The sequence below is a fragment of the Morone saxatilis genome, unplaced genomic scaffold (assembly GCF_004916995.1).
Source record: "Morone saxatilis isolate NCDOM2014 unplaced genomic scaffold, NCSU_SB_2.0 Contig20, whole genome shotgun sequence".
Classification (NCBI taxonomy): Eukaryota; Metazoa; Chordata; class Actinopteri; family Moronidae; genus Morone; species Morone saxatilis.
The window spans coordinates 13,492,856-13,509,756 of record NW_023339763.1 but is presented as its reverse complement, the minus strand read 5'-3'; the positions used below and the strand labels follow the sequence as shown (position 1 = coordinate 13,509,756).

The 16,901-nt window shown below is 39.5% G+C and overlaps 1 protein-coding gene across 1 annotated transcript in view; it reads right to left on the bottom strand.

Annotated features, from left to right (window-relative positions):
• Positions 1 to 14,739, bottom strand: part of cadm2a (cell adhesion molecule 2a) — a 122,137-nt gene extending 107,398 nt beyond the window's left edge. Inside the window, exons 1-2 of the mRNA XM_035666869.1 lie at positions 14,735 to 14,739; positions 12,852 to 13,250 (exon numbers count right to left, since the gene is read on the bottom strand). Coding sequence (XP_035522762.1) covers positions 12,852 to 13,250; positions 14,735 to 14,739 — 404 coding nt within the window. The remainder of the gene's footprint in view (positions 1 to 12,851; positions 13,251 to 14,734) is intronic.
• Between the last annotated feature and the right edge of the window lie 2,162 nt (positions 14,740 to 16,901).

The following is a 16,901-nucleotide window of genomic DNA, read 5'->3' as shown; positions in this document are numbered from 1 at the left end:
AAACCAGGGTTTCCTTTTCCCCCCAAACCTTTTTTACAAAAAATTGCAAAAAAAAAAAAAACTGAAATTTTACAAAAAAACAAATAATTTAAAAAAAAGTTATATTTATATTTTTAATTTAATTATTTTTTAATTTTGGTTGTCTCTTAACTTTTTTTTCAAAGTTTTTTTTGGTTCCGAACCAAAAAAATTGGGGTTAAGGGTTGAAAGGAAAAAAAGGGTTTTTTGCAACGGCGGGGGAAACCCACGGGGGTTTCCGGCGGATTCAAAAAAAAAGGGAAACCCAAAAAAATATTTTTTTTGGTCCGAACTTTTAAAAAAAGAAAGGTTTTGGTTTTTCTCGGGTTCCGGATTCAAAAAACTTTGGGGGAAAAAACCCCATTTTTTTTTTTTTGGGTTTTCGGGTTTTCCGGTTTTTACAAAGTATTGGAAAAAAACACCTTTTTTGGGGGGGATTGGGTTCGGGGGGGGGAACTTTTTTTCCCGTGGAACCCCCAATTTTTTACAGGAAGTTATAAATTATTTTACGGTTATAATTTTATTGGTTTTTTTATTTTTTAACGTTTTTTTTATTTTAATGGGGCCAAATTTAAGTACCATAGGGAAGTGGAAAGAAAAAAAAAAAAAACGAAAAAAGAAAAAAAAAAAAAAAAAAACCCCCCGCCCAAGGAAAAAACCCCAAAAAAGCCAAAAAAAAAAAAAAATTTTTTTAAAGTTTTTGTGGGGTGGGAAGGTTTACGTTTTTTGGGGGAAGGGAGGGTTGGAAAAAAAAAAGGGAAGGGATTAACCATGGTTTTTAAATTTTAAATTTTTAAAAAAATTTTTTCAATTTTTCCATTTTTCAAAAATTTTTTTAAAATTTTCTTCCTTTTTTTCCTGTCGGCGGGAACGGATTTTTTTTTTTATTTTTTTTACTTTTTTTGGCCAAACTACCGTTGAGGAAACGTTTTAAAAAAATTTTTTTCTTTCTTTTTGGAGTATTTTTTGGTTTTGGCTTTTGCAAAAAGGGTTTTGGTTTTTGGCTGGACCGGTTTTTTTTTTTTTGTTGGCTTGCTGTTTTAAAGTAAAAAAATTTTTTTTTTTTTTACCAATTTTTTAATAAAAAAAAAAAACGCCCCAATTTTTTCGGGATTATTTTTGGCCCTTTTTTTTTTCAATTTTTTTTTCATTTTTTTTTTTTCCATTCATTACGGGAAAAAAAAAAAAAGGGGGGGGAACTTACTCGCCAAAAAAAATTGGTTGGGGGGGTGGGGACCAACACGCCAACGTCATACGCACACCCATCTACTCACCAATCAAAGGGAGACGCAACACACGTACGGTGCGGTGGACGACACGCCGTAGGTATGTCATGGAAAGTTCTTTAGTGCGGCTAGCAAAATTACTATGTTGAAACCGAAAATAACGGGATCAAACTTTATACAATGTAACAAACACTGAACCTTGGTCCGAACCTTGGTCCGGAGAAAACGCCCTTATTGTCACTTATCATTGTCCTGTAAATGCCACTTGTGACCACAGTAGCTGCCATTTTGCAAAAGTTCCATCACAGTCACTTTGAGAAATTAAATTCACATACCATTTAGTAGTTGGCCATCAAATTCCTTTACTAGTTTTCAATATCCATTCAAATGAACCAGGGCATTTATTTGACTTACGACTGATGAGGTTTAGTGTTTGCTACCTTTCAGCTCAATTCCTAAAGTTATATCAAATGAAATTCAAACAAAAACATGATTGTCTGCCAATTCCTCTGCCCACTGTCAGCAACATATTGGCTCACTTGAGCTGCATTTGCTAACTTGAACTGAGCTATTGAGAGGAAATTTCCAACTAAATGCGTACTCATTCATTCGTGACTGCATTCCATTGCTGCGACAGAGGTGGAGTGAGCTGGGGTCGCTGGTTTTGAGAGGGATTTCAGCAGGGCTGCAGGCAGGAGTGGGATGCTGTGAGAGGACTGATGGGGGCACAGAGCTCCTAATGCACTTCCTTTTAAATATGAAGCTGCGCATTAAGCTTTCATAGGCTTCCCACTGCTCCTCTTATCTGGCAAACTTGCGAGCCAAGCTGCACGCACACACTTGTGAGTAAAGACAAACACACTTAAACACCCAAACGCTCACATACTCAACTGAGTACAAGTGAACAGCCTATAGGGCACAGTATGAAATAAGGTTAACCCACTCACAATTAGATCCTGCAAATAGTATATATAGCATATTTTAAAGGTCTAGTGTGTAGGATCTATTGGCATTGAACAGTGTAGTTGCAGATTGCAACTCCCTTGCTTCACCCTCCCAAGTGTGAAGGAGAAACTATGGTGGCGAAGAACCTGAACACCCCTATCTAGAGCGAGTGTTTGGTTCGCCCCTTCTGGACTACTGTAGAAACCTGGCAGTTCAACATGATGGAAGGTGACCCATAGCATCTGTAGATATAAAAGGCTCATTCTAAGGTAACAGAAACATAATGGTTTCTATATTCAGGTGATTATACACAAATGGAAACATAATTATGCAGATTATATTCAATTTGTGCCAATAGATCCCCCTAAATGTTACACACTTTAAGTTTTGTTTGTTTTCTTCAAAATAAAAAAATGACAACCTATAAATATGTTGGGATACTAGAGTAATAAACTAAAACAACACTGATATATGTGTGCTTTCAGGATCTGGCCCTCAATTCATCAATGCAGTTGAGAAACGGCTGTTAAGCTTAAGAGGGTGTGTATGGATTTGACAGTCTTCCAATGCTTTTGAGAAACAGGGCTCTAATGTCGTTTTAATTATTAAAAAGCTCTTAACATCAAGGGGGAAAAAAGATTAATACTCCAACTTATTTTGGTAACATGTTCATGTGTACATTTCTGAAATATTAAATTTAGGTTACTTACTCAGTACTTCAATAAACTACCTGTAAACATTTCTTTAGCCAAGGATTTAAGCCATAAAAAACTTAAAAAAGTCTGACAGTTTATTTTTACCTTTTGCCATCAGTCATGCTTTCAGAATAGGTGTCACTTTTCTTTCCAAAAAGTGGACATCTCACTTTGAAACGAGACTCATCTTCCAGACCTTCAGAGAATTGAGGTCGTTCAGGAGGATAAAATATTAAAAGCACTGAAAGGCATTGCATTTTTTCACGTTCCACATTCTATTTGTTTACAGAGACTGAAATAACATAGTGGCAGCATTCATTTCTATTCAGTGGGCGATTTTCAGGGTCAGGGGTTCAGTCAGCTGAGTCTTCAGAATTCATAACTGCTTCACTAGCAGGGCAAAGAAACCCTGGAGATTTTGAAGTATTGATTTGGAGACCAGCTAAGAGAGCAAGTAGATAGATGGACACACACACACACACACACACACACACACGGTTTCAGTCTTCTACTGATGTCAATATTTTTAAGGGGGAATGGCACAGAATTGAATTTCTGATATATATAGTAATAGAGAATCTGTTGCTATTTGCAGAAAAGATGACCATCTCCTTTTTAAATGTCTATTATCATTTAACTGATGGGTGAATGTTGGATAAAATAGATAATCTAAGGATGATGAGGCCACATGATTTTTTAATTATACCATTAGAAATAACTATAATGACCACATTCCCTTCTTATTATCACTTGGTTAAGGAAAAATAACAAACCATAGCTACTGCACAGTATATAAAATGTCCTAATAAACTCAGTATTTCTTGCAGGAAGTATATTGTTTGGCATGGATAGTGTGGTGTGTAGCAGGTGTGTGTACACATGGGTGTCTACACTTGTGTGTTGGTGTGTGCATGTGTGTGTTTGTACAGACAGGTTAGCAAAAAAGTGTGTATTCTCTGAGCAGTCAGTGTCCAAGCTACTGTAATCCGTAAGTCCAAACACAGAGATTGTGGCACGAACACACTGCCGCTGCTGCAGAGTGATCTGCCAGTACACCCCATGTCTCTCACTGCTTCTCACTAAGTCTCTGCACTCCTGTTTTATTCATGCTCCTTCTGGAAATGAGAAACACAAGATCAGGTGTCTGGTGTGTGCACACGTGTGTATATTTGTGAGTCTATGTGCACGTTCAGTATGTGCCTTTTTGAAAAAAAAAAAAAAGAAACAAATAAACTCTGAGGAATACATCCTGCTTTTGAAATGTACTGAATAATCAATGGTCAAAAGCTTTGAAGAAAAAAAGACATGGATTCTGCATGGGTTTACCTTTCTGTATACCAAGCTAACATATGCAGCTGTGCCACATCTCTCCGCTACTGCCACACAAACACCTTCAAACTACACAACCAAAGTCATCTGAAAGAAATGACATTGTTTTAAGTAACACTTGTTTTAAGCAACCCAACAGATCCTATTTTAAGTCCTCCAGCACCACAGTTTCCCATTGTGCTGGGTGATTGCTCTGGTGTTAAACCAAAGTGTTGCTACATCAGTTTGAAGGAGAAAAACCGAAAGGCCGTGGACAGAATGGCACTAAGTCAGGGGGACAGACAGACAGGGAAATAAACAGAAATGAACAAATGCAGAAACAGACGCAGAGAAAGAATAGAGAAGTCAGAGGGAGGTAGTGGGAAAGGCGGAGAGAGAATGAGCAAGCGAGCGGGGAAGGGAGAGGTCCCTACTGAGCAGTGGCTGTTGAGTGAATTTATTTGAGCTGTGGCCTCTCAAGTGAATCCCCTGAATGGGAGTAAATAGACAGCAGGCACTACAAGGCAGCCTTGCCTCACATCAGCTGGTGAATATAATGCCGTGTTTCCGCTGCGTGGTATGGCTTGGCTCAACTCGACTCCACTCACTGTTGGTACCAGGTACTTTTCTTTTTTGTTTTCAACTGCAGATAGTACCCCCTCAACGTATGCAGGACATCATAGTGACGGTGCTTGGAGCTGCTTTGACATAATTTTCAACACGACACAATCACAGGAACAATGGAGGATATCAAAGGGATGGCTTTTTGTCACAGCAAGGAGACAAACTTTGTTCTATAAAAAGGCTGAATACAGCAGGAAAAAAGACAGCTGAAAACTTTGGGACTCTGGGAAATCCTAGATCAGAGCGTAGAAGACAAGACGACTCCTTTGTGTTTCGTAAGTGACAATCAGTGCCTGAATCGGACCAAAATGTGTCATTACCCCAATTCATATGAATCCTAACCCTAACCAACATTTTCAGCATTGTTTTCTCGGTGTTAAGCTAGCTATGTGATGCAGTGAACACTACCCAATCTCAGATTTCCTTACAGAATGTCAGTGGGAAAAAAACATAAAGGACTACGTGGGTGTTTAGGGGTGCGTGGGTGCTAGAACCACCAGGAGATGGCCGTATGCATACCGCCATCTCCTGTGGACAAAAAGTGCTGGTGACTACTGGTCGAATTTCAGACACTGGTGACCATTCTAGTGACGTCTCTCTGACCAGACCCAGAATTAATTGATGCTCTGCAGAGCGAGGGAGTCGAGCTGACTTGTACCATGCAGTGAAAATACGGTATAAGAGAGGGGGAGGATGGCAACAATACAAGGGAGCTGACAGGTTCACAAGCAGTGGAGGCACGGGATTAAATAACACAGGTATTTTGTCATGATTCAAGCAGTATATTCTCAATAAAGAGTGTATAAAAGAATAGATAGTTCAGAGTGGAAATTTGTAGAAACACATTAAATATCCTGTCATGCTTACTTTCATCTGACAGCAGATATAAGAATGGTAAGAAGCACTTTGACCATATAGGGCAAGGGTCTAGTTAGTTAGCCCCTGAGGCCTGACCTGTTGTATCTCTTTAACACCAAACACAGCTCCTTTTTTGTTTTCTTTGTCTACCGGACATTTTAATGTTCTATAAAACTATGTATTATTTTTATCTTTAATACACCAGTATGCATCTTATCATTTCTATCCAGCCACTTTCTCAGCATTGAACTCCTCCTTTAAACAATACACATGACAAAGTAAAACATGACACATCAAAATAAGCGGCTCATTGAGTAAACCTGTGCTGCTGGAAGTGATCTGTGTTGTACGTTTTTCATGAAAATTCCAGTGAAGCATCTTTCCACCCCAAACACCAACTGACCAGAATAATAGAAAAACTGAATGCAGGCTAAATAAAGGCATTTTCAGGCAAGTATATGGTGATGACTATAATGGTCTTGAAGTTAAAGCAGTGTATAAGGATTTTATTTTGGTCTGATTTTGATTTGGCTTCCATGAGCTCTGGTGAGAAGTCAGGTGAATCAGCTTAAATATGGAACAGGGTTCCAAAGCAATAAAGACAGGCAATGGTTATTGTGTCTCTAAATCAGAGAAGACCAACTTACCGTACCATATAAAATGCAGTGGTGGGCATTATTATTATCTGCAGTGATGAACCTGAGAGATGAAATGTAAACACAAAGGCCCTAAAAAGCAGCATGTTTATAAATGGAATCATAACAATCTTCTTTATATAACTCAGAGGGAAGTTGGCTCTGTTATTTTCTAAAAGGGAGGTCACAGTTTACCAACAAGGTTTTCTATTGCATCTATTTTTATTCTACCACCATTGCATTGCACCACTGTTAGGTCACTTAGTCTAGTTTTTAATGTTTGTCTTTTCATATAGTTATTTTTATATTCACTGTCCATAGTGAAGTAATTATTTACAGTACTCACAGCACCAGTGTGTAGGGTTTAGTTGTGTCTAGTGGTGAAGTTGCAAATTACAACACCATTTGGCTCGCCCTCCCATTCCAAGCATGTAGGAGTAACTGGCCATGAAAAATGCAAAACGCGCTAACCACAAATGTTGATTTTTCTTTTCTAAGTAAACACCTCTAGAACAACAACACAGTATTAGAACAGTATTTTAATTGTGTAGACCAAAGAGACATTTTATAATGTATTCTTATGGGATAAAATGAGTAACCCCTACAAATGACTTAATATACTATGTTACACAAATTGCTGTATCTACTACAAGGAGTTGTATAAAAAGCTTGGTACCACTGGATTCAGAACAACTTAAATTTCAACAATATGCGCTTTGATCCTGTGTAAATATTTCTAAAATCATATTTAACATATCAAATGTTAATGTTAATAATGACAATAAAGATCTATCCATCTATGTATGTGATATAATCATACAATTTGGCCAGGTGACAATGTATTTATCTTCTGTGACCACCAAGCACCCATCGATAAACACCCAAACAACCACTTTGCAATCACTTAACAATAATGCTGAAGCGGCTGTTTAGCCTCACCCTAGCATTTACCCACAGCGACAAACTTTCCAAACTCTATGTGTTGATTTTCATACTCTGGTGGCATTATGGAAACAAGTGGCTTCCTGAAATGTAGATCACAAATTTAAAAACCTTATGGTATGCTTTGGCATATCATATTATACTATATTTCTTTGATTGCTGCCATATGTTTTGCTCTCTAGCCCACTGTCTCTCTGCCTCTTTCACCCTCGCCATGCCTCTCTGTCCTTGTATTCCCTATATAAATGTAGTCTGTACAAGGTGGCTGTCCACGCCTCTGTGACTAAGTGACTGGCAGTGACGAGCGACAGCTCCTCTCACTTTCTGTGTGTTTGTGTGTGTGTGTGAGTGTGCGTTACTTAAGAAGACTATGCGTGTGTGTACTCCTGGCCTTAGACTCACTTTTGCTCTTACTGTCTCTATTTCTGCCTCCTTTTATATGTCTACCTGTCTAGCAACAATTCAACATCCCTTCCAAAAGCTGAAATGGTGGAGACAAATAAAATACGCCCACAAGTCCTCATTCTTTCACTCTTCATAACTGCATCTTACAAGCAAGTAAATAAAACAGAACTCTTTGGTATTAGCTAGTATGCCATTGGTAAATCTGTCTGATCTGTGTTCATGCATGTGTGTGTGCTTGTGTAAAACTTCAACTGAGTGTTGACCGCTGGGTGACACCATAGTTGACAAAGAAAAGAAGAGAAATCCAATGAATATGTTATCTGTCAGCTGTAAGGCTAGCTCAGTGTGTATGTGTGTGTAAACACAGTGTTTATGTCAGCGAGAGTCTGGTCCTGTATCAGCTGGCACAAACAAGCATGGCATTAGGATTTTCAGATTTAGCTAATCTCAGAGCAGCCATTCTTTCTAGGTGCCAGTTCAGCAACACAGCGACACAGTGGAGCTTCGAGGCTACCTTCTGAGATGCAATGCATTTCTGCTGCATGTAAAAGTGTTAACAAGACTGAACGTTTTTAAGATAGAGACATAATGTGTGTTTACGTGTGTGTAACCTGTGCGTTTAGGTGTATGTGTGTGTGTGTTTGTATTTTCTTGCTTTAGGGCAGTGTGTACCCTGGGCTAGTGGACAGCGCCTTATGTAGCCATCTCATCCATCTTCGTCAGTCATCGTCTCAGACAGCTGTTTCACAGCCCACCACTCACAGAAGACTTACCCACCTGCTCTCCAAACACACTCAGACACACACACACAGGCATAGAGCAGCTATTTGTTCTACAGTACCAATGCAATGGACCCACTGAGCCAATGGTCCTCCTGACCTTATCCTACCTCTCCCAATCCAAAAGCCATCTTGCTTTTCGCTGCTGTCACATGAGAACAAAGATTATGTTTATTTGTAATTCTTTAATTGCATTTCATAGCCTCATCCTAAAAACTATCAGTGAGAAAGTAAGCATTCTTGTCTTTATTTCATAGAAACAATATATCCAGGACTCCTCATTTAAAGTTGTCTTTCACTCCCACATAGCTATCTCCCTAGTCCTAAACAAATACAGTAATAAAGTCTGTCTGATACAACCTGGAGCCTCTGTTTCCTCCACCATTTTCGGAGTATCTCGTACATGCTTTATTACTATCTGTGTTGCACTGACGCTACAAAAAAAGGGAAATCTTGAATATTAGGCGATGCAATGCTAGCAATTTACTGTAAGAAATGTCAATTTGGAGAGAACAAAAAGTGGCAACTGTTTGCATGTGTGCCTGTGTCTGTGAGAAAAGTGAGGGCGAGTAAGACAGGCCAGGTGTGTAACATTAGTTGGATAAAGATTAGTGTGGGTCTAAGTGTTGAATAAAGAGATTGAATAAAGAATAAAGAGAGTCAGTGGATTAAGGCCCAGCAGCCAGACGGGCAAACTGAGATTAGCCCACACTTAAAGGTCGCACAGCTTTACAGGAAAGAGGGACAATTCCAAGGAGGGAAGAAAAACTCGACTCTGAGAACATAAACCGTGACATTTTTCTCTCGTCGGTAGTTCAGCATCTGAATGTCATTATGAAAACATATTTAAAAAACATTAAATATTCTAAGTTTAACCCTAGTGAGGCTGATCTGTTTTGACATATTCTGATTCTGAAAAAAGACCAGTGTTATGGTAGCTGAGCTACGACAGAGATGAGTGACAGCTCTCATTTTCTTTTTTTTAGTGTCCTTGCCATATATTCCAATTAGACAGTGGTGCAGTAATGTCTCTTTCTCTGGGCTATGGCTATCTTTAGGCAGATTATACAATTTAGCAATCGCAGAAAAGCATGCGCACGCAAGTGCTTTTCACTCATGGCATACAGAAAACTGGCAGATTAACTTTTCCCTTGCGTAGGTAGAAGATCTGGCTTGCTCTAACAACTAATGACTGCTCCATCAGATAGACTGCTTGAGTTGGTAATACGGACAGCTTAGTCTGTCATTTTGTAATGCTGGTCATTTATTTTTAAAATAAGTCTCTACGGCAAGGGAATTCAGTTTGCTAATTATCTAGGATTTTCCTCCATGTGCTGTTTTTTAATAACTGCATCTTTAACCATCCCTGGCAGCTGCCGACAAATTTCCTCCCATGCCTGGCTGCTCGGATTCTGTTCTTTTTTTGCCATCATTCCAATTTGGGATTTTTTTTTCAATCAACACAATGATTTAGATGCTCAAGTCATGCAAGATCTTTTAGATAATTTAATAGTATAAAAGATTTTTATATGAAATTTGTTACAATTACAAAATGTGAACACATGTGAAAGGTTTATAGACAACCAATACTTCATTGATAGCTTCAGACATTTGCACCACCACATTCCCCATACTGTAGGAAGCATTCTCTTTTAAATAACATTGATGATTGATGATAAAAAAATAAATAAAATAAATTTAATAAAAAATCCTAACATTATTAAAGAGGCATGCTGGCAAACGTTCAGTGTTTTGAAAAATAAATTGTCCAGCACGCTGCTTTGCATATTAGCTTTAACTCACATTGCATTGCTTTAACTTAAGAGCATTTGGAAATCACCTGGCTCCCTGTGGGTAAGTAGAACATTTTAGCAAGATCACTTGTAAATTTAAGTGTCCTGAAAGTGGTGCCTCGTGGAGACTATTATGGTTGGATGTTAGACTTGCCTCATGTGGCAAAAGCAACCACTTTGTGTGTATTTTCAACGAAAGTAAATCAATCCGATAACACATAAATGGAGAACCGTGTGAATGCTCAAGTAAATATGAATAAAAAATATGTAAAATGTGTTTTTTTCTTTTAAATGGTTTCATATGGACTCTGTTTAGTAATAAATGAGCAAGAAATATCAGAGACAAAGAGAAGGACATCTAACACAACTACTAACAAATGCATCTGCTCATGGGTGTTTGTGATACACTGCAACTGAATAAGAAACATTTTCTTAGAAAATGTTTAAATGATGAATGAGACCCTGGTGTCAAATTGGTTAAAAACAAATGCTTTGTCCTTTCTGTGTCCTTTACTAAGAAAACTGTGACTGCTAATGTAATCTGTGTTGTCCACTGGAGTGTGTACATTTATGATGTGTGTATGTCTATGCTAGGCTCACTATCTGTTCTCTGAATATTGGAATGTATCGCAATCAAAGGCCCAAGACAGCTGTGTGGGATGTGTGGGAGAAAAGCATCAGATTACACCTAATGATTGATTATCTCATTCTTAAGGTGACCGCTTGCAGTACCTTAGGCGGGGAGTTGGTGTTGGTGGGGTGGTGTTACTAGAGTGAGACATTTCTACAAGCAATTTGGCATGATATCACAAATGACACTGTGCACTGGACTTGTTCTGCTTTTGTGAAAAATGACATAAAACGAGCATAAAGAAATGAATAATAATAAATTAATTAAACTGGTTGGTTTTATATTACTGATGTAAATCTACATTTAGGCAGTTCCACCTTGTCATATAGAAAAAGACTTACAACTTTAAATCTTTAGTATGTGTTTCAAATAAGCACACAAGAGTGGGCTTTAAGGGGCTAGCAAGAAATTTAGACCTCCTCCCATGAGTTTATTACAGCAGAAGGATGTATTGGGGCATCCACCCATCCACAGTTGGGCAGGAAGGCAAAAGCATGCCTGACATCACACAGTAACACAACAACCGGCATACCAAACCACACCTCTAAAAGGGGATAGAGCCTCTGTACATCTATGTTGGTTCCTGTAGGGGAATCTAAAAACACGACCATCTTGCGGGGACAAAATCCCAGGGTGTCCAGCAATCATGTAGCCAAGCAGAGAGGTGCAGGTGAACTACTTTGCAGATCAAAGTCAATCAGAACAATCAAGCACTTTCTCAACTAGAACACAGGCAAAGTGTCCCACACTGTACACATCACCCTTCTTCCCATCTGTTTTTATCTTTCAAGGGTATAGGAATACAGAATGGTAGCTCTCCGTAGTCCATAGTACCAAGACTGAGCAACAACGTGGAGAAAGATCCAGAAATGTCTTAATAGAAGAAAACAAAGGGGAAAGGGAGTGCAGCCTCACAGCGCCTGCAAGATCCAAGCCAAATAGTTCATAGGCATATGAAATGACTATGCAAGCATTGAATTGCTTGGGCCTGGACTTGAAAGATATATGATATTCTTAAGTACAAAGGATGGGTTTGGTCAAAGAGCACTGCTCCTGCAGTCTTCATGCATGAGCAAAATGCTCAGGAGGACCAATAGAGCACATAAGTCACATAACCTAAAGTCAACCCCAGAAACAAAGCTCAATTTACAGACAGTAGCTTGATAGAGATTTCATTGCTGGAATAACATGGGACTGGCCAATGTGGTTGGGTTGCCAGGTAATATACTTCCTTCCTTCTTAGGCAAAGATGATATTAAATAAATAATATCGTTATAGTTTCCAATCTCATTTGCATACTGCAGATTTCACAAGCAATTGCAAAACACTATTGATCCTAAAAATAATTAATAATTATTCTTCACAGTTTAAGCAATGTAAAACATTTGCCTTGTAACTTTTTCATATATCATCAATGTGCCGGGATAAGGATACAACAATATACCAGAGTTTAAAAAGTTAGTTACTTATAGTATTGTACGTTTATACACTTCATATACACTTCATATGTTCTACAGTTTAGTTCTAACACTGCAACAGTTATAACGAGATTAAGCAGCATTTGCTTAATACAGATCACAGTACTAGGTGTTGCAAGAAAAGGGTATGGGGCAGTGAGAGGGGTAGACAGACAGACAGAGGGCTCTATCTTGCACTCAGGCGCAATTGCCTTTGTACACTGGCGCTTGTATAATTCCTATTTTGCATTCGACGCACATTGGAATTTTCCCTCCACAGACGCACGTCCTTAAGCACGTTCTTCAAATTAGGGAATGACACTTGCGTTCCCCTGGTGCTATTGGGGTCCGCAACAGACAGGAAAAACCTAGTCTAAAGTCCAGTGGCCGCTTATTCAGAGCTATTTTAAGGGCGCACGCTTGGCCCATAATGTAGCGTGTGCACAACGGCATACACTTTGCTTCTCTCATCTACAAAGGAAGCAGTTCCCGTTTTTGCCAAACCATCACATAATTACCAAGGAATATGATGTACATGATATTATTTTTTCGGAATGGCAATGGCGATGGCTCCTGGTGGAGCGGGTGGAACGGAGATGGAGTGGGGAGGAGGAAAGGGCACAACAGGAGCAGGGTGCGTTTGGGGCCCACGCTCCATGGCTGCAGCAATCCTTCTCCAGACTTGAGGGATCGCCTGAGAGGCAACCCACCCACATCGCCACGGTCCAGACGGGCCTTAATACTTTGCCGCATCCCGGACAGCTCCCCGCTCAGCATGTAAAACCCAGTTTTGGCTGGAGCTGCAGGAACGGGTGGTCCTCCGGTCTGACGATGCCTGCCACGGCGTGTAGTGGGGATCTGGATCCTCTGCACCTTGGTGTTTTGCGCGCTCCCCTCCTCAGCCTGGGCCTTGCCACTGCTCGAACCCGTGCGCCTGGCAAATCCGCCGTTATAATAGCAATTCCGCCATGGAACAAGGCGCGCCTGCTTTTAAAGGGAATGTGAGATGACGCTCTGATTGGTTTATTGCACGTTACGCCAAAACCACACCTATGAGTAAGTGCTATGCTACTTCCAGACCAACCCATTTAGATTTGCGTCAGGCGGCAAGAGTCATTTATCCCGCTGGCAATAATAGCAACAGCGCCCGAGATCCGCCCACCAAAGCTACTTGCGTTTTGCGTTTGATACTTGCGTTTCAGTTCGTTAAGATAGGGCCCAGAGTGGGAAAGAGAGAATTATGCCTCATAAGAGATGAGAGGAACACATTTTGTGCCCCAAGGACAGATGGGAAAGAGGATAGCAGAGAATAAGACTGAAAATCGGTTGAAGTGCAGCACTTTGAGGAGTGCTGCTGAGCATAGATAATTATACATTATGTATGCTAACGTAAAGAGTATTGAGTATGTACTTAGATAGCTATTGAAGAGTGTGAGAAAAGGACACTAAAAGCGTACATATTGGAAAGAGAGAGAGAGAGAGTCATTCATGTAAAGAGTATATTTTCAACACACCCAACATGAATTCTTTGCTTGCATTGGCCTGTAATGCATTGCAATTAGTGGATGCCACATTTTTCTATGACAGACAACACATTTCTGTAACAAAATTGTTCTTTTTGCCCATTGCATGAGAACAGATTGTAATACACATGCACACACGATGCACACACACACACACAAAAGCATGCAAGCTAATACAGACAGACACACACACAGTGGGAAGCCCCCTGGTGGATCTAATTGAAGAGATTAGATGTTATCCTGTTATATCCCAGCCAATTTCAGCCCATATCCAAAAGTAATGCCTGAGAATTCAGGGGTTACAGCAACCTCCACACACAGCATAGCTGTTCCCTTGGAAACAACGGCAAGACAGTCTATAACAACCTGGCTAATAAACTCCATTTCTCTCTCTCTCTCTCTCTCCCTCTAACTCTTTCTCGTATTTCTCCTTAAACCCTTTTTCTGTCAATTTCTAATGTCTGTCTAACTGTTTGTCATTTACCCATTTCACACTGTTATTCCTTTATTTTTCTGCCATCAGAAAAAAAGTTCCTTTCTCAATACTTCTTCTAGATATGCCATAAAAAAGGGTAGAACTTTACCATAAAAGGACCCATAGTTTAAGACAGAAGAGGTAACTGAGATATGATTTACTTCCTAGAGGGACTCACTCATAAACATAAAGACATGACTTTTCAAACACTTTGTGATATGAAGAAAAGCTGAACTGAAGACTGCAGTTATGTATCTGAAGCATACCATACACATCTGGCTGAGAAAAGTAAGCAGAGAGAAAAATAAGAGCACTAGAGTCACGTATCTCACTCATCAAGGGGTGTGTGACATGCTGTGCTCTCTCGGCAGGACCAGCGTTTAATTAGAGTCTAAAAATATGTCCACTAGTAATGATTACCTCATGTTTATCACTAATGACTCCAGTGAGGCAATCACACTGTATGTGTGTGTTCGTGCATGTCTGGTTTTGTGTGCTGTGCATGACTAGCAGAGCGTTGTACTGTACGTACACATCCATGACCTCTACACAAAGGGCGGGATAAACTGGTGTAAAGTAGAAAGGGAAGAGAAGTGGGACTAAAAGCTCTGTTGGACAAAATGTAGGTTCATGACAGAGGTGTGTGGGGGTTTTCTACTGTATATGAATATATTAATACCATATGTGTTTACAGAAGCATAACGTCCGTATGTGTAAGCACATGCACTCCCACTCAGCAAGGGATGGTCCCATGTGCTTCATAGCAGGTTCTATTTAATCTATGCACACAACCTGGGAAAAAAGGAACCAAATGACCAATTAGGGTAATGTTTGCACTCTAATGCTCTTATTTGCGTGCTGCAATAACAAAGGTTACAATACCCTTGATACCACACACACACACACACACACAAACATACACACCTGCCTGCACTGCAGGGTTGTGTTTGTTTACCCAACAGTTTAGCTTAACCTTCAGGTATCCTCTCCACTCTTCTGTGACCTGGTAAAGGTCTTATTGCACCCTCCTTCCTCCCTTCCCCCACATTCTCCCATCCGCCCGCTCAGCTCACTTCATGTCATCACTCCTGCAATAATCTCAGAATAAAGAACAGAGTAATTGCAGACAGATAAAGATAGACACATTTAAAATGTCATCTTAGTATTTTTAGTATTGCTGAGCAAAACTGTGATGCATTCATATCAACTGACGGTTGCCTAAGTGGTACATAATTTATATCAGTTGATTATTCTTTTATAGCAGGTGTTAAAGGTTTTTTACTAATTAAATTGGCAGCTTTTTAGCAGATAACTATAAAGACTGGGATGCTTCAAAAGAAAAATGACCTTTCTTCCCTTACTACTCAATGTGCTGGCTTGTAGGGTTTCATTGGCATTCACTGAAACAAGGTAATCAAGTTAGGGGAAAAAATCCTATTTTACTGTGTCAGTTAGAAATAAATTTACCACTTTCCTGTATTTTTAGAGGTTAAGACATTTTGGCAAATGGTTCTTTTTTGTCTAATGGCAGGCAGTAACTCCTCAGAATTTATCCTTTAGGGATGTTTGTTTTACAGTACCCAATATAAATGACAAATCAAACTGCTTTTAAATTAGATATGGCTAAGATAGTTTTTCTTCAGGAAAGCTGTAACTGTATATTGTAAACCCAACATTAGCACTGTAGGAGTGTTGAAATAATATATATATATATATTCTTTTCTTCTATTTGTTCTTTTTTGTTTGCCAAAAAGAGCTTCAGAGGAATTTTGTTTCGAAGAAAAAGGGTCTGTTGACAGTGAAACAGCCCACCCTGTAGCTGTATCTGTAGCTGAGGGAAAATGAACAAGTTCGAAAAGTAAGGACACGCAACACAATACAAACACCCAGACAGTAAAACGCTATACAGAGCAAAACACACACACAAAAAAAAAAACACAACATGACTGTCAATGTACTGCTAACATTGAGCCAAAAGTGGCTGGCTAAGGCTCATCGTGGGGAGCGAAGGCTGGCTTGTGTGGTCTGATCGAACAGACGAGCTACTGTAGCTCAAATTGCTGAGAAAGTGAATGTTGGCTCTGATATAAAAGTGTCAGAACACACAGTGCGTATGGGGCTGCATAACATTATGACCACCAGGTTCACTTCATAGCTAATGCAAGGTAACGGAAATTTAACTTTAAGCTCAATGCATGATGTTGGTACTTTGGAATGGGGAAACATGTCTGTCAAACTTGCTAATAGTTTGTCAATAATGTAAACTGAAGCTTTTAGTGTTACCTATTCTTGTAAAAATACTACACGTTGTTCTGCTGCTGTACACGATAGCGCGTACGTAGTTTAGTCATCCAACCAACTTGTTTTGTTCACTTAAAATCCTGCAGTCGTCAAATTGGTTATAAACGTGTTCAAACAGGAGAGACGCTATAGACTCCTATACAAAAGTCCTTTTTATGTCAGTTGTTGGGCTCATTGCAATTACCATCACTGTCTTCTTGAGACACAGAAGACAGACTGTGTGTGTGTGTGTGTGTATGTCTGTGTGAGCAGGTGAATTAATGTTAATTCACATTTGATATGGTTA